We start from the raw sequence: 19,434 nt of genomic DNA, 5'->3' as shown, positions 1-19,434 counted from the left end.
GTTCGTTTTGTTTTGTTTTCGTGTTCATGTGGTTATCTAGCCAAGTTATCTAGTCAAGTTTAGTATTATCTATCTGCTTACGGTGTTTCATGTCGGGTACACCCTCGTGGGTTTTGTTATATGTTAGTAAGTAAAGTGTTTTCTGTTTTCCCCCACTTCGTCTGCGATTGGGTTCATCCGTCCTCTGATCCTGATGTCTATTGCAACAGTAATAAAGTGTATTTGTCTAAATATTTTGGGGTTCTTTCTCCCTTTTTAAAAAAATTAACATACAAACAGAATCTTTCAAAAGTTTTAGAGTACCACAATGAGTACGGCATTTTATATACTATACAGTATTCTACCTGAAGCATGTGGTACTGTTCAGTAATTAACTGAAATCACTGCTGCCAGTTATTAACTATAATTCCTAACCTACAGTATAAAACTGGCAACATTGTTGCCAGTAAGACACCGTAATGGTACAGAGACAGTAAATTACTGGCAACACTGTTGCCAGTTATTCACTGTATTGTCATAGACACAGTACTATACTGGCAACACTGTTGCCAGTAAGTCACCGTTACAGATGCTGTACAGCAACTAGCTGGCAACAGTGTTGTTAGTAATTTACTCCTAAAAAGCCTGGTAAGGTTTAACAGTGTACTTGGCTTTGGTTTAGTCCACATTGGCTTCAGTTTCTACATAAGGTTCATTAGTCTGATGGGGCCAACATGCAACATGCCTACAAACCCACTTACTGTAGGGCCCACATGGTGCCTACATTGGCCTTACCAAGAAATGTTTTCTGGGGAGTGTAAACACAAACGCTTTATCTCTGAAGTCAATGCACTCATCCATTATAACAGCAAACCAAATACTCAAATCATGCAAAAATATTACAAATCCTCACGGGCTCATTAGGACGACATGCAAAATTTGATAGGAAAATCTAAAATGCAAATCTCAGCAGTCAGGCATTTTCCGATTTTTTTAAAAGGTTAAATAAGCAAAACAACAAAGACGTTGAGGTTGCTCACTAACATCTCAGCTTCTAAAGACAAAACAAAGCTTCATAAACAAAATATTAGCTTAAAAACATAAAAACTTAGTAAATGACTGCTAGCTTTTATTTAATCTTAAAACTTTAATGGGGCAGTTGTGGCCTAATGGTTAGAGAGTCAAACTCGCCATCTGAAAGTTCAGTTCTCACGGTTAACATGAATGTGATAGCTGTCCACTGCTCCACGTGTGTGTGTTCACTGCTTGATAGGCTAAATACAATGATCACATAGATGACCATACTTGACAATAACGTCACTTTCATTTCATTGTTGAGCTCACTTCATCTTTGTCCATTTTTACATTTGCATACATTATTACTGACTTTCAAATTTGAATTTTGCATGACCATAATGAGCATGTCTTAGGACCATGTTGACTGACCAGACCTTCACAGAAGAGATGAAGATTGTCATGTTTGCTCTTTTTCTGTCAGCTCACTGTGAGCTGACTGTTGCTTTGCAAAGAAACCACTTCTTTATAAACGAAGCCAAGACATGGAGCGATGCTCAGAAATATTGTAGAGACAACTATGATGATCTGTCAAGTGTAGGCAGTCAGGAGGAATATACAAAGATTAACACCACACTGTACTCATGGATTGGTCTGAAGAAAACAACTACAAACACATGGCAGTGGAGTGATGGAAGTGATAACATTTTTTACATGTGGGCAAATGGTCAACCAAGCAATTCAGGCAATGACAACATCAACCTTTGTGCTGTAGTTCGAAATGGTGAGTTGTATGACTTTCACTGTTCTTTATCGTACCCTTTCTTCTGCTACAAGTGGGAGCCTGAACTGATCCTGGTGCGAGAGAAGATGAGTTGGGAGGATGCGTTTGAACACTGCAGGACTCACTACACTGATCTGGCCAGTCTGCCTACATATTCACATCTCATCCAAGTCAACCAAAGCATCTCAAGCACTGAAACCCCCAGCGTGTGGACCGGTCTGAGGTTTCTGGCAGGTTCTTGGTTCTGGTTGACCGGAGAGGATTTGGGAAACCTGGTTGATCTGCCAGCATGTCCTGTCAATTACTCTTACTGTGGATCTCTACACCTGGAAACTCAGCGATGGGAGAACAGAGGCTGTATGGAAAAACTTAACTTTGTGTGCTATTAGAGAGGAATGTAAGGATCAAAACATACACTTATATGCTAGTATCTAGTTATGTTATCATATTTTGTCCTACTGTATCCTGTGCAATGTTTACTACTGTTTGCTTTACAATGATTACATAATATGCTCAACCTCCCATAATCTATTTCCCATAATAACTACTAACATCTTTTTTTTTGTTTGTTTGTTTGTTTCATAGGCTTTAAGATCAACAGAGAAAACATTTACAAAGAAGGAAATTATTATAAATTAATTTATGTCTAGATACCTATTGTAGTTTTCAACTTAAAATATGATAAATAAGCAGAACATAATGTCTACAATTTACACAGAAGTAGTGCTTGTGCATAAATGATTTAAATATGTATTAATTGTAAATTTCTGTATATCACTTTAACACAAATGATAATAAAAATAATAGGGGAAGATCACGCGGAAATTGAGTTTTTTTTAGTGCCACTTAGCAATTAATGAGCCAAAATTCAGGAACAATATGTCAGTTTGTATGTGCCTTAAATAGTAGTACAAAAATGGTCTGGTGAAATTAAATCTTAATATGATTTTTAAAAAAGTGCTCTGTAACGGAGTTACAGAAAATTATCATCACCTTTTTACCATTAAAGTCAACATCATCAAACATGCGGTTCTCAAGATATAACATAAAAAACTCATATAGAAGTGTTTCTACACTTGTTTCCTATAATATGACCAAAACTTTTGTGACTGTGACTAGTTTTAAGTTCGAAGACATATATGTTTCATAAGTCATGGTAACGGAGTTAAAAATGGTCCTATTGTTAAAACAATATTTAATTCTATAAATTGTTACTAAAATATATGAAATAATACAAGTATCATCTATTCATTTGTAATAGTGTGTTTTTAAATGTTTTTGTTAGGAAATATTGTTATTATTATTATTACTACTACTACTACTACTAATAATAATGATAGAAAAAAACACAAATTATTTCCCATTATTTTTATTAGTGCATTTCACTAATTAGCTCATCCACGTGACTGCAGAGTTTTGCTATTTATAAAGCAATAAACCCCAAGAAGCAGTGGGTTACCAGTGCATTTTATAACAGCTAAGGGGCGTTGTTAGGCACGATGCGAAGCGGAGTGCCTAAACCCCCTTAGCTGTTATAAAATGCACTGGTAACCCAAAGCTTCGAGGGGTTTATTGCGTTTATAAAACGGTTACTTCATATTCATAACGTTAGCGGGATTTTATCAAATAAAACACAAATAAGTTGTAATTATATTAGTATAAATATTACTCTTCCGCCAAACAAAGTAGTTCCTCAGAATCAAGTGTGGCTGCAACAGAGCCCAGTTCACAAACAACAGAGACGCAGCAAAGGCACAATGAAAATATCTGATTAAAGACTGTGGTGTTTATTTTTATATATCAACATTCATCTAATTTATACATTAACATTTATATCGTGCAACTGTTGAAATGAAGCGTTTTTTTTAAGTTGCCACCCAGTTTTAGTTGAATGCCTTACAGAAAAATTCTCTTCTTTAAATAAACATAAAATATCAAATGAAAGAACAGTCCATCCGCTTTCCAACAACATCAAAAAACTTTCATCCTACCTTCATTTGTTGTCTTATCAGTTATCACCTCTCAAATTTTCAGCTAAATGCGGAGATAATTCCATTTTTGTGAAGAACTTTGTAAGAGATCAGATTCAGAGCCTGATCAAAACACACGTCACGCTAAATCCACCACAACGCTGTTGTGTCGAGTGAATGCCTCAGTGTTTAAGTTGGATAAGATTGCCATCTTGTGGATAATAGCGGAAATATCAATAAGACAAAAAAAACTTCAGAGAACGTTTTCTCTTTATTGACGAAATGTTTTATTTATTGACATTTATTTGGATATCGCCATAATTGTGCAAAGGTAGAAAAATTAAAAAATGATTAAAGACTGTGGTGTTTATTTTCATAAATCAGTACGCAGCAACAGTGGCGCAGTGATACTTGTGATGCGGTCTGAACCGTGGGTTTACCGGGGTATTTTATCACGGCTTAGAACGCGTTTCAACCAATCAGAATGAAGAACCAGAACGAGCCGTTTTATAAGAATCATTTTGGATTCAATCAACTAATAAAAGAGATGTACACTTGTACAAATAGATTTATTGAAGGCCCCTGATGGACAGAATTCCACAAAACCTGGCATGCACCCTGAGGATATCAGCATGACCATGTACATCAAATATGGTGCAGTTCAGAACATAATTTTGTAATTTGTCTAATACACAAAAACCTGAGAATAGCTCCCATTTTTGGATGAAATATTTCAAATAAAATATACTAAATGAAGTGTTCTACCATGGTGCTTTCTTTTGGGAATTATTTTTAGTTTTGGGCTTAATGCCATTAAGGGAGGGGAAAAAGACCAGGGCCCGGTTCCCCGATAACGTTCACTCTTAGCGTGCTAAGAAGACTCAAAAAGATATATCTTACCAAAGTTGTTTATGTTCCTACGTGTGTTCCCCGAAGTGTCTCTTAGGAAGCTTCTTAACATGCTGCCTCTAAGTTCGACGTAACAATGGCGTTATCCCAAGTGAAGGTGCTGAATTATTTGCAATCGATTTCTCAGCGATCGATTTTCCACTTCACGCGAAGGTGCATTACGGCGTTAAGAAAGACAACACGCTCTATACAAATGGAACATTACTCAAATGATTCCAGTAACATTTATTTTAACATAGTTTAATATTTTATCCGTAAAATATAGACTATTCATTAAATTATCAAATTGTCAGTAATACGGGTAGATGAACCTCGCTAATCATCCACCTTCCTTATCCCGTTGTTCCACTTGTGCTGCTTCTTGACATGGGTTAAAAAAATTAAATCAATAGAGAATATGGTCTGAGAAGATCCAGCAGCTCCATAATATTTTTTTTCTTCAAATTTGTAAGAAATCTGATGGTTCAGTATTTTACTTGATCACAGTCAGAATTTTCACTGACATCACAAAATTTTTTTTTTAAATACAAATAAAATAAGCCTATTCTATATTTGTTGTTTTTGACATGTGTAACCTTAATAAATATGACACCTAAGATTAATATAATAACATTATTAATGTCCCCACCAATGTAAAAATTAAAACTAAACAAAATGCCCTTGAGTGTGATTTATCTTTGGTCTCGTCGCAACTCACACTTACAGTATTTTAAGGCTTGTGCTTTTGTCTGGTGCTGTTATGGGCAAATATGATTACCTTTGACAAATTTGTCATGCATGTCAAATTGCTTGCAGGATATTTCAATATAGATTATTTAAAGCGTTGTGCTTTGTTGTGATATTTGAGCATGGTTGCTGCAGCAGCATGTAATTGCATGTAAGGGTCACGAATTAATGAAAATATAGCTTATCACATATCACATTGAAAAGGCATTTATTTGTAAATGAAGAAAATGTTTGAGAAGTGTAAATAAAGTGCCTAACAAGTGTTTATTTAGAATAAAGGCATATATTGTGTAGGTTAGGGTCGGTATAGGGAACTTTTATTTATTTATAAGTGAAGTAATAGATTAATAAAATATAGCTATATGTACAACTTTGCATTCATATCACCTGTTTGCTCGTTTTAGGTCGTTATATGAAGGTCTATCTGTCTGTCTGTCTGTCTGTCTGTCTGTCTGTCTGTCTGCCTGCCCGTCCGTCCATCCATCCATCCATCCATCCATCCATCCATCCATCTATCTATCTATCGCCTCCACAGTCCAGCAAGCCTAGTACTGGGCCTGTCCTTTGTCTACTGTGTGACGCTGTCAAACATCTAGACATGTCGACTGCATTAACAGATATTAATGAAATCAGATTGTAGGGAACATGCCCGGGCATGAGCCTATGGACCATGTGGGATCGAGAATCACTAAGTCTAAGATAAAACTTGATAAAACTTTTGTCAGAAGGGTCAGTATAACTTATAAACTTATTCAGAACACATCATGGTTGACATGTGTTCAAGTGATATCAAATATGAGGGCTGACCAGACACTCCTAAATGTCTGATTGTTTGACTTAAAGGGATAGTTCGGCCAAAAACGATATTAAACCCATTATTTACTCACCCCCAAGCTGTCCAAGTTGCATATGTCCATCGTTTTTCAGACAAACACATTTTCGGATATTTTAGAAAATATTTTAGATCTTTCTTTTGATTAAATGTAATGTTACGGGGTCCAGCAATAGTCCACGACCTTCAAGTCCAAAAAAAGTGCGTCCATCCTTCACAAATTAAATCCAAACGGCTCCAGGATGATAAACAAAGGTCTTCTGAGGGTAATCCGTGCGGTGTTGTTGTAGAAATATCCATATTTAAAATGTTATTAACGTAATTAACTACCTTCCGGTAGCGCCGCCATCTTAGAGTCATCCGCATTCAGGATGAGAGCTTACGCAGTGTACAGAGGTTTCTCTGCTGCTGCTCTGTCCCCCGCCCTCCGAATTTGTCATACGTCACTAAGAAAAGTGCGTACACTATGCTAATACTCTCTACTGAGTCTAAGATGGCGGCGCTACCGGAAGCTAGTTAATTACGTTAATAAAATTTTAAATATGGATATTTCTACAACAACACCGCACGGATTACCCTCAGAAGACCTTTGTTTATCATCCTGGAGCTGTTTGGATTTAATTTGTGAAGGATGGACGCACTTTTTTTGGACTTGAAGGTCGTGGACTATTGCTGGACCCCGTAACATTACATTTAATCAACAGAAAGATCTAAAATATTTTCTAAAATATCCGAAAATGTGTTTGTCTGAAAAACGATGGACATATGCAACTCGGACAGCTTGGGGGTGAGTAAATCATGGGTTTAATATCGCTTTTGGCCGAACTATCCCTTTAATAGAAACTTTTTATGTTACAAACAAAACTTTAGATGTGAGCATAAAATCTGCATGGGCGCTTCACCTCAAAACATGAGGACAGGTTCATAAGGCCTTAATTCTAAGATAACCCTTTACTTTTGTCAGAGTGGTTAGAATTACATTTATTTCACTATCACTATCCTTTAGAAACACCTTTATACAAGAACCCCTGCTGAGCTGTAAGGAATGTTGAGGCTGGTGTGGGGGGAGAGGACACAGAGACACAGACCATAAAAATGACAGGCCAAAAAAATAAATCTCTGCACAACTTTTAACTCAAACCTCCAAAAATACCAAACATTTGATTGACACATCATAAAAATGACAAACAAGTTTCCTGACAACTAACAGAGATAAAAAATAATGCAAACCCTGGTGAAAAACAAATATACTTTATTGTATTTAAAATATATTTAACTTTGCAATAGTACATTACAAATATACCTACAGTACAAATACATGTACTATCTTTAAATATATTGAAAGTATGCTTACAACATACTTGCACATATTTTTTACAAATCAATTTTTAACATACTTCAAAATAATTATAATGTAGTATATTCTCTAAAAGTATACTTTAGAAAAATATACTTAAAGTTAAAGTTTTGTGCAGTTTTTAAAGTAAACTAAATTTAAACTTATTTTAAAATATATTTTAGGTATAATCTGTATGCTTGAAATTATCATTATAATAATGCACTGACAGTATATTTCTTAAATACATTATTTAGTATTCTATAAGGTACACTTTAACTTCACTATAGTCAAGCATTGAATTAACCAATTAACTGTGTTTTACTACATAAAAAAAAACATGGTACTGTAGTAAAACCATGGTTACCACCAAATAACCATGGTTTTAAAAACAATGATATTTAAAGTTAAACCATGGTTTCTGTAGTAAAATGGTTACTAAACTTTCAATTGCAGTCAATTGCATACCACTTTCTGCTGTACATATTAATTAACCTAAACAGTTTTCGTAAATGCGTTTCAGAGAAAAGTGAATTCTGAGATTTAAATAATGCATCTGACGTGTGGGCTGACGTCATGACATGCATTTTGATTTTTACCAGTCGCCTTTGTCAGACGGATTCAGTCCCAAGGTACGTTACTGTAATGTGATGACATTCTAGTCAAGCTCTTGTTTAGGTAAAAATATACTATCTGCTCAGTTGCCATTGTTCTCTTTAGTTAGTAAACTATAAAATTAATACAGTTAGTCTTAAATAAATGTAACGTTTTACAGTTTTTCTCAGTTGCTTAAACACATTTCTTGAAACTATGCCTCATATTCTCAAAACAGTAAACACAATTGCATAATATCTCACCCAGTACCTCAAACATCATATTTTCAGGTCAAAATGAAGCTCTACACTCAAAACCGTTCAATCTTACTGAAAAACCAGACTATTCCCTCAAACAACACACACACAAGCTTTCAAACAGGCTCGGACTGATAATCTGTACAACCGGGCAAATGCCCGGTGGGCCGGTCGACATGTGGGCCGGTGGCCCCCGAGATTAATTTTTTTTAATGCCAAAATGTTAAAGCTATTTATTTTCGGCACGTCATGTATAAATGCAGTTGCATTTCATGACAGGTTCAGTGTGTGTTACGATCGCGCCCCCCTGCTCCACCCCTCAAGTGGATTTGTCCAAGCAGCCGTGAGGTTTATGGGGAAATATACAGTGATGATAGCGCATCATTTAGCCTTGCACTTAAGAATAATCATTATGGACAACAGAGGCTCCAAAAAGAAGAAAGGGGGAGCGGAGAAGATCCGCGAGAAAAAGTCGCCCAGGTATATTAATGAATGGAGTCATTAAGTAGTTTTATAGGTTTTACAGCTCTCTCTTCTGCAGAAGTATAGACAAAGGTACTTCTATAGCTCAACTGGTAGTGGATTGCATTAGCAGCACTAAAGGTAATTTCCCATGGGAACAATGTGAAGATTTATCTCCTAATTCCCTGTAAGTCACGTGCACGCAAAACTCATTGCCTCAAGACATAACGACTATTGCCACAAGAACATTTGCCAACTATTTATTCAAAATATGGGTTTCTGGGAACTAATCCCATGTGTTTTCACATAATTGTATGAGACAATGTTTTTTAAAAAACTGAAAAAATTAAGAAACTAATAATTTGGTATTTGTCATGGAAATCACAATCTAAAACATGTAATTTCTCTCTGAACATTCTGAAAATAATTTCAAGATCTAGGCATAAGTCACATACATGAGTAACTGTTTGTATCTGTCATTGTATATAAATAAAACTACCTCAGAATCACACATTGTATTTAGATATTTAAGTAAACTAAATAAATAACCAGACTTCATATGTTTAGTCATTTAGCAGACCCTTTTCAGCAACTTGCAAGTGAGGTAACAACAGGTAAGGCAAGTGTATTTGCATAGCAAAATTACATACACAGAGGTAATTCAAAGTGCTTTACATAGAGTTGAGAAAACAATCTAAGAGAAAAAAATCTGTAAAAACAAGAGACATAAATTCACAATAAAAAACAAAGATAAATGAAAATAAAAGTAATTTTAATTAAAAGAGTTTAAAATGTGTTTAGAATAAAACAGGAGTAAAAGTGACTTGAATGTAAAGTGCAACGGAGACGTCACGTTGTGACCGACGGATTGGGAACCGCTTCGCAAAAAACGCGCTCTTGTCAAGTCAGGATGGACTGTACATGTTCTTCTGTTAGACATTAAATCGATCGTGTCCATTTCCATACAGAGAAAAGAGACCCTCTGCATGGGGCAAAGTTTACTCTTTTCCCAGTTGACCAAGACGGGCGAGGTGTTTGAGCACATGGTCTGTGTGATCGCAAACCATCTGACGAGACTGGGCTTTTATTAACCAATCGTCGAGATACGCTTGAATGAGCACACCGCTCTCTCTCTCAGGGGTTTTAATGCCCCCTCGACATCTTTTATGAAGACACAGGGAGAGAGAGAAAAAGCCTGAATGGTAAGACTTTGTACTAATATGCTCGCCCTCGAACGCAAAGCGGAGAAACGGCCTTTGTTGGGGAAGTATCGAGACATGAAAGTACACGTCCTTCAGGTCGATGGCTGCAAACCAATTGTTTGGACAAATGCTTTGAAATATGCTTTTGTGCTCAGTATCTTGAACGGCAACCTGTTAAGTGCTCGATTCAGCAAATGCAGGTCCAGGATCGGTCGCAACCCGCTGCTTTTCTTGGATACAGTGAAGCAAGGGCTGTAAAACCCAGACCTCATCTCGGCTGGAGGGATCGGCTTGATCGTGTCCTTTGCCAGTAGCACAGCGATCTTGACACGGAGACATGCGTGTTGGCGTTTCTCAAATTTGGGAGGGTGCAGAGCCATTTGAATCACGTAGCCGAGATGAATTGTGCGTAAAAGCCAACGCAACAGGCTGGAAAGCGCTTCCCATGCTCCCAGACATCGAACGAAAGAAATTAACGGCACGACCGAGGTACATGCAGCGAGGGGATCGGAGGTGGTGGCTGCTGTGTTCTGTGTGGGCACAGCAGCAAGGGTGTGTGGGAACACTCACTTGTTTCTGCTGATGGGTGACAGAGCTGGAGGCACTCTCAATTGTGCGAGACCCGGCAGGTGTGACATACCCGCTGGCGAAAGAGGAGGAGGAGGACGTAGGGTCTTGTGCCCGTCCGTAGCTCCCGAACTCCTCTGAAGACCTGGAGAAGAAAGAGGAATTTGCTCTTTTTGTGGTTTTGTGGGTGCCGGTTGAATAGGTGGCGGAACAGAAATTAATGAAAATTTTCAGGGGGGGAGTGTTGCCTTTACCATCTCCCGAAGAGTGATCCCCTCCATCTTCAGGTCGCCAGTCTCAGGGCAGCTTGGCCTTACGCTTTCCACCTGAGCGGGCGAGGCCAGGCGCTCTAAAATGGCGCTCTCAGAGTTCTTTAAAAGCGACCAAATCATGACCACCTTCATGCAGGTCATTAAGTGCCTTGGCCTGGTGAACCTGCAACAATGCCATGGCATGTATGGCCGGAGCTGCCTCCCCACAGCCACGGTAGGCACATCTCGTTAGTGCAAAGGAGTACCTACAGGCCCGCGAGGGCCGGGTCGGCCAATCCCTCCAGTTAAAAACTGTTGTTCCTTGAGACGGGAATGAGACGCTGCGTCTCCCTTGCCATACTTCCTGCGTCCCTGTAACGCCGTCTTTGGCAATTTTTCAGATAGCGATATACTTCCTGGCTCCCACCCTGTCTTTGTTGTTAAGCCTCACCATTGGTTGAATTTGATATACACATTCAGACGCACTTACCCCTGGAGGCGTCGCCAAAGTGTCACTGCAGTGATGCAGCGCGAGTTCCCTCGAAAGGAAACTGTAACAATGTATCATAAAAGGTAACACGATGTAACCTTGCTCTCGCTTGAAATGTGTCCCCACATTTAGTCCTTGATGGGACCACATTTCGTCCGTGCTCTGTTTCTGGATGCAGCGTCTTCATAGCGCCTCGGGATGGCCACAATCATTTTCTCATGTCTGGGTCTCCAGCACGCTGAGGCAGCATTTGCTGAGGATTCATGTTCCATATGTGAGAACATGTCCCTGGTGGAATTACGCAGATCTTCCAAGGGTGCAGTGACAGTACTTGCGAAGGACGATCTGCGACTCGGAACTCTTTCTTCCACCAAGTCATCTAAAATCCAGTGTTTGGAAATACTCTGGGTTTTATAAGCGAGAAGGAAATCTTGACAAAACCCATGCAATTTGTAAAATATGTCACACCGCTTGTTAATGTGAATTGACTTAACAGTGATTTAATCATTTTATTTCATTTTTTCCTTCATTACTGTGATTCGGGTAATTTACTTTCACAGAGTAAATTAAGGTAAACATATGAGTTAATTCAGGTAAACATAAGAGTAAGAAGAAAAAAGTGCATATAGTGACATATTTATAACACCAAAGAGGAAACACTTACCTTTCAAGTTGTCCTGTATTGTCTTTAACTGATGTGATCTAAAAAAAGAAAAGGGCAAATTTGTTATACTGTTTAAAGAAATTATTTTGTTTATTTTTGTTTGTTATTTTCTTAATTTCCTTTTCATGCCATGTAACTTGGATACAATGCAATACTAAAATCTATATATATCTTTCCATCTTTCCAAGTTGAACTTAAGTGTGTGAATGATTCATTGTTGTTGGAAGCTCCTCGGGTTCAGTAGTTTATTAAAATCTTCTGAAAAAGCTGGCCCATAGTTCAGACCTGTTGTGTATGAATTGGGAGAAGGGTTACAAATGCCTAATGAGTTGCAATTATGGTTGATGGCTGGACGTTTTGTGCCACGGACTCATACATAACTGTCACAGCATACTATATTGACAATGAGTGAGTTTTGCAAAACCATGTTCTCCAGACTAGAGTGTTCAATGAGGCTCACACAGGAAATAATCTAGCGGTTTACTGCAGAACGTTTGTCGCGAGTGGAACATCAACATCAAGGACATAGCGTTGATCATGGATAATGCACGCCCAAGTACACCTGCCAAACCACAAGCTTATCCATGATGTTTCTACAAGATGGAACAGTTCGCTTGACATGTTGGAGGGTTTTTGAGACCAACAGCCTGCTGTGTTGAACACCCTGCTGTCAAAGCAGATAAAGAGAAGTGAATGCATGGCCAGCCTGACAGAGGAAGACATGTCAATAATTCAAGATGTCATCAAATTGATGTCTCCACTGAAAGTGGCAACCACACTCCTCAGTGAGGAAAAAAAACACCATCTCAATGATCTCCCCAATTCAGGCCAAATTAAAGAGACAGTTACAGCCAGATGACAGTGATCTACTAGTAATTTCCCAGATGAAGGAACTATTCAGGCAGGACTTCGACTGTCGCTACACATATCTCCATGACTTCCTCCACTAAGCCTCAGCCCTTGATCCACACTTCAAAGACCTTGCTTTCCTGGATGATAATGACACCAAGGACATGATATTCACGAAGCTAATAGGAGGGGCGGTAAAGATGGATTAAAAGGTAAGAAGTATATACTCAGTATGTCTCTCTCTCTCTCTTTCTCTCTCTCTCTCTCGCAACCATTTGTACTTTTATTTAATTGTGTCTTAAATTATGTCTAGTTTAAGGAAATCTAACAGTCTCTGAATTAGGGTTGTGCTGATAGCTATAGTATCGTGTATCAACTTTGTATGTGTATGATCGTGTATGTATCGTGTATGATTGCGTTTCGCTGGACCGATGTGTTTAAAAAGGCACCTCTGAGAGCATCACTGCTTGACACATGTAGCCTACTGCAACAGCACTAAACAAATGCATTGAATTGTTTGTATGTGCGCTGCGCGTGTGTGTGCGCAGGTGCATGTTTTTACAGTCATTAAGTAATCATGTTAATAATCAGGATTATGATTTTTCCCATAATTGAGCAGCTCTAGCTCTGACATTTCCTTGCACCAGAGAGGTTGTTAGCGCGCAGAGGGTTAAAATCAGCGAGTGTCTTGTTCTCGCTCCCTGGCACGCAGTACATTTTAGAGCGCATGGGCTTTAATGACGCACTCGGATTAATGGCATCAGTTTTAAGAAGGTTGCGGTCATGACGGTGTTGCTCTTGTTCTATTTTGACCACCAATCAAGTGACTTGTCATAATGAGTAAAAAAATAACAAATAAATGAATGTGTAAACTACTGTATCTCCGATCTCACAGGCTGACAATAGGATGATCTCAAAATGGGGCATATCGCCCAACACTACTCTGAATTAAAATAATTATTGTCAGGCAGGGAGCACAATAAATGACCAGACAGCTGAAACAGGTGGTAACAGGAGCCCCCCACACAGAGGAAAAGACAGGTTTGCTATGTTCTTAAAGGAAGTTTAGGAATTGTATGTTGATTTGAAGATGCATGTGTTATTATGGTGTAGTATTGTTGTATGTCACATTTTTGTATTATAGTATAGACTGATATAATATTTCTGAAAAACTCTCTTCTCTTCTGCTCCTAGATGATGTTCCTCCCAAGAAGAAAACATCTGGTCCAATCCGGCCTTGGACCAGATGTTTGGCGATTTCCACACTGAGAGACCCTCTGAAAGAGTGTTTAGCACAGCTGGAGACATAGTGACTGCACAACGCAGTTTGTTTCATCCTGATCATGTAGATCAACTGATTTTCCTGAAGAAAAACCTTAAAGTAGGACATTTAAACTAATCTGGTTTACAGCAGCCTGTGACTGCCAATAATAGTTTTTCTTATATATATATTTACTTTTTTGTTTACCTGTTTGTGAAAGGTTTTTTTATTGTTTATGTTAGAACAGCACCTGCTTTCTGCTCACTGAGTTAGCCTACCTGCTGAAATCACATTCGCCTGCTGGGAAGTTACAAAACATCATTCTTCCTTGTTTATTCATGAGCAGCATCCTTAAATTGTTTCACCTGTTAAATGTGTGAGCTGTTAAAAGTAACTAGAGACAAGACAGGAAAAGAATGTCTGTTTTTATTTAATCTTTTGGTTTGGTAAAAAAAATATTTTGTTTGTGAAAGAGCCATGCATAAAAAGTCAGATGGCACTTAAGATACTTTAAGATTTGCTGTAGGGAACAAAATAAATAAACGTTAAATATCTACATATTGAATTGCATAGCATCATATTTTTCGCCATTGCTTCGTATTACACCGAATCGCACTGTGATGAACCGAATTGAAATCGTATTGCACCGTATCGTAATAGCAGTGAATCGTATTGCATCGCATTGGTAGCTGCTAATATGTATCTTTAATGTATCGAATTGTTGGCTATGCATCAAAATGCGTATCGCATCAGCCTCAGTTATGGAGATGCACATCCCTAATGGCAACAGCTTCCCTGTCCGTCGCGTTGGGTCTTACGCACGATCCGTGTCAGCTATGCAATCCAATTTGCCCCGTGACCCCTCAAATTTGCAGGCATTCGCTTCACTACAGTGAAAGCTGCCGATGCGCACGTAGTACGTCTCTCCAGCCGAGATGAGGTCTGGGTTTTACAGCCCCTACTTCATTGTACCCAAGACAAGCAGCGGGTTGTGAATAATCTTAGACCTGCGTGTACTGAATCGAGTACTTCACAGAATGCCGTTCAAAATGTTGACGCAGAGAAGAATATTTCAATGCATCCACCCACAAGATTGGTTGGCAGCCACGTACTTTCATGTCTCGATTCTCCCCTGACACAGGCCGTTTCTACGCTTTGCGTTCAAGTGGCGGGCATATCAGTACAAAGTCTTACCATTCAAGCTTTCTCTCTCTCCCCGTGTCTTTAAAAAAGTGGGGGCCCTAAAACCCCTGAGAGAGAGAGAGCGGTGTGCACATCTTGGCGTATCTAGACGACTGGCTCATCATAGCTCAGTCTCGTAAGATGCTTTGCGAGCACATTGATCGAGTGCTCAAACACCTCACTCATCTGGGTCTTCAGGTCAACTGGGAGAAGAGCAAACTTTGCCCCGTGCAGAGGATCTCTTTTCTCGGTATGTAACTGGACTCGGTCGTTACTGACTTGCTTGAATACATTCAAATGCAAGACAGCGGTCCCACTGAAACACTTTCAGAGGCTCCTGGGACATATGGCAGAAGCGGCGGCTGTGACACTGCTCGGGCTGCTCAATATGAGACCGCTTCAGCGAGGAAAGCGTGGCACAGTGGTATACACTGGGTAACGATCACACTGGCATGCCGTCTCACTTTCACTTCGTGGTCAGACCCTTCGTTTCTCAGGGCATGTGTACCACTAAGACAGGTCTCCAGGCATGCCATTGTTTGCACAGATGTCTCCACAATGGGGTGGACGGCCACGTACGACGGGCTTGGAGCCTCGGGGGTCTGGACTTCACCCCAGCTGCACTGGTATATACAGTAAATTGCCTCAAGTTGTGGGCTGTATATCTTGTTCTTGTCTGTTTTAAAAACGAGATCCAAGACAAAGATGTGTTCGTTCGCACCGACAACATTGCGAATGTTGCATATATCAATCGCCAAGGTGGTTTGCACTCTTGTCACCTGTCGCATCTCGCCTCCTCTTATAGTGTTAGAAGAATCTGAGGTGTCTTTGTACCATTGACATTACAGGGTCGCTCAATACAGCGGCAGATGCATTTTCATTAGCAGCGTGTCCCAGCAAATGGCGACTCCACCCCCAGTCGGTTCAGCTGATTTGGAAACGTTTCGGCAGAGCACAGGTAGATCTGTTTGCATCTCCAGAGACAACCCATTGTCGCCGGCAGTGATGGGCAGTATCGCGTTACTGTAATCCGATTACTTTTTTCAAGTAACAAGCAAAGTAAGGGATTACAATTGCAAAAACAGTAATTAGATTACTGTTACTTCCCCGTAAGCAGGCTGCATTACTGCGTTATTTAACCTTGATTTTGTTTCGTGAGACTCTCTCGTGTCGTGACGCGAGTCGAGTGACAATGACGTATGAGCGTTGCGCCGTCAGTCAGTGTAGTGTTGAACATGAAGAGACAACATGGAGTGCGAGAGAAAACAAGACTATGCAACCTTTGAGTTTAACCCAGTTAAATGTGACAAAACATCAGCGTCCGCTTTACACTCTGCGTGGAGATAAAACTTTTATCTACAGCAAAAACTTCCACCTCAAATCTGAGCAAACACCTAGCAAGCAGGTGTTGTACCGAAATCCGACTCCCTCATACACGTTCACGCGAAATCTGATGTAAACAACAGACTATATATCTATATTTCATGGATTATACGCATTTATGGACAAAAATGGTCATTTGATGAACTCTGTTAGAAGGTTTTTATGGGTTATTCACACATCTGAAACAGACTGGATTCGACTCACAATCATTATATTAAGACTAAGGTAAGAAGTCACGTTTATATTTTGCATGTTGTCATCTGGACTTCTGTAACAAAATACTACATTTATCATGCTTTTGCATCTGTATCTCAAAACAGAGACTATACACTGATGCTAAACCCGTAGACCTTTCAAACAATGCATAGTAATAGTAATATTATTAATGTTTGTAGACAGTAGGCTATATAGATATTGTTAGCAGCGTTAAAAGAACGACGTCATTACCCCCACAAATTAGTGCGCGTTGAGAGGTTAAAACAGAGAATGTTTCATTTGATTCAATTTAAGATGATGGAATATGCAGAAAGAATAGAAGTAGGCTGAAAGGTCTGTTGCTTTATACTGTAGCATATTCAGGTCGTGCATCATGTTTTTGAAAAGTAACTTAGTAAAGTAACTAATTACTTTTAAAAATAAGTCATCAGTAAAGTAACGGGATTACTTTCTTGGAGGAGTAATCAGCAGAGGTGTGGACTCGAGTCATGTGACTTGGACTCGAGTCAGACTCGAGTCATGAATTTGATGACTGCAAACTGATGAAAGTAATCCGTCCAGGGCCTGAGGCAAAGCAGCTCCAAACCATGATGTCCCCTCCACCATATTTCACAGTTGGGATGAGGTTTTGATGTTGGTGTGCTGTGCCTTTTGTTCTCCACACATAGCGTTGTGTGTTCTTTCCAAACAACTCAATTTTGGTTTCATCTGTCCACAGAATGTTTTGCCAGTAGTGCTGTGGAACATCCAGGTGCTCTTTTGCAAACTTCAACCGTGCTGCAATATTTTTTTACCTCCGTGGTGTCCTCCCATGAAGTCCATTCTTGTTTAATGTTTTCCGTATTGTAGATTTGTCAACAAAAATGTTAGCATGTGCCAGATATTTCTGTAAGTCTTTAGCGGACACTTTAGGATTCTTCTTCACCTCATTGAGCATTCTGCGCTGTGCTCTTGCAGTCATCTTTACAGGATGACCACGCCTAGGGAGTGTAGCAACAGTGCTGAACTTTCTCCATTTGTAGACAATCTGTCTTACTGTGGACACATGGACATCAAGGCTTTTAGAGATACTTTTGTAGCCCTTTCCAGCTTTATGTAAGTCAACAATTCTTGATCGTAGGTCTGAGAGCTCTTTTGTGCGAGGCATGGTTCACATCAGACAATGCTTCTTCAGAACAGCAAACTCAAAACTGGTGTGTGTTTTTTATTGGACAGGGCAGCTTTAATCAACACATCCAATCTCATCACATTGATTGGACCCCAGGTTGGCTGACTCCTGGCTCCAATTAGCTCTTGGAGAAGTCATTAGCATAGGGTTTCAAATACTTTTTCAACCCTGCACTATGAATGTTTACATGTTGTGTTCAATAAAAACATGAAAACGTATAATGTTTGTGCGGTATTGGTTTAAGCAGACTGTGTTTCTCTATTGTTGTGACTTAGATGAAGATCAGAACACATTTTATGACCAATTTATGAAGAAATCCAAGTAAGCCCAAAGGGTTCACATACTTTTTCTTTCAACTGTATGAGGTATTTAGTGATACCACTACCAGTCTTAAATGTATAACTGATGATATTATATATTATGACTATTTATATATTAAGTTTTACCTAGGAATACTTTACCGTGAGGATTATTGAGCAGTACTACCACGTGAAACTATTTATCACTAATAAACACCCACAGTGTTAGCATATAGCCCGCTAGCTTCAACAAACGCTGCCGACTGAAGCTAGCATTTTCCGATCTAATGGCGGATTCATCTGATATATGCTTTTCTGACCTGTCCTCGCCTGAGCGGGAAGCTACGAAGGAGTTGATCGGTTTGAGCAGATCCAACGCGAGCTACAGCGCCCACTTCACCATGTCTCCGGACGTCCACAAGCGACCGAGGAATGCGACAAACGAGTACTCCACGCGATGCAGCTTTACGGACCGTAAGCGAGTGAACGGAGACGCCATTGCCCAACATGAAAGCGATCGGGAAGCTGTGGAGGAGCCGCTGCCCGGCCTTCGCAGATTCAGCATGCCCAACATCACCCTGGACCCAGACGTTCGCAGGCGACTGAGGCGTACCACAACCAAACCCCCAACGCGATGCAGCTCCGCGGAGCGCGTTCGGGTAAACAAAGACGCCATCGCCCAGCATGAAAGCGGTAAGACTCCGCTTGTTATTGTAACATGTACTACTTGCTACATGTATAGTTTAGCTTCTGCCGTTAGCATAGATGGGTTTACATGCACTAAGTGTATTGAAGTATTAAGATTAACTGAGAAGGTTGCTGAACTAGAATCGCGCATCCGAACGCTAGTTGAGGATAGCAAAACCGCTAACGTTACTGTTGTAAATACTGTATCGAGCGAAAAGACTAATGGCTCGGTTCCGACATCAGATGCTAATGTAAACATTACAAACAATGTATCGAGCGCACATAGTGTTCCGACATCAGATGCTAATGTAAACATTATAAATACTGTATCGAGCGCGCATAGTGTTTATCA

At 39.5% G+C, this 19,434-nt stretch overlaps 1 protein-coding gene across 1 annotated transcript; it reads left to right on the top strand.

The window, feature by feature from the left end:
* Window positions 1–1,013: 1,013 nt before the first annotated feature.
* Window positions 1,014–2,590, top strand: LOC141362400 (putative C-type lectin domain family 20 member A). Its single transcript, XM_073864413.1, has 2 exons — window positions 1,014–2,174; window positions 2,363–2,590. The coding sequence occupies exon 1, from the start codon at window positions 1,414–1,416 to the stop codon at window positions 2,164–2,166; it is 753 nt and encodes a 250-aa protein (XP_073720514.1). The 5' UTR covers window positions 1,014–1,413; the 3' UTR covers window positions 2,167–2,174; window positions 2,363–2,590.
* Window positions 2,591–19,434: the final 16,844 nt, after the last annotated feature.

Source organism: Misgurnus anguillicaudatus, unplaced genomic scaffold (genome assembly GCF_027580225.2).
Source record: "Misgurnus anguillicaudatus unplaced genomic scaffold, ASM2758022v2 HiC_scaffold_26, whole genome shotgun sequence".
Classification (NCBI taxonomy): Eukaryota; Metazoa; Chordata; class Actinopteri; order Cypriniformes; family Cobitidae; genus Misgurnus; species Misgurnus anguillicaudatus.
Note: the sequence above shows the minus strand (reverse complement) of the source record. Positions and strands in the feature narration are given on the sequence as shown.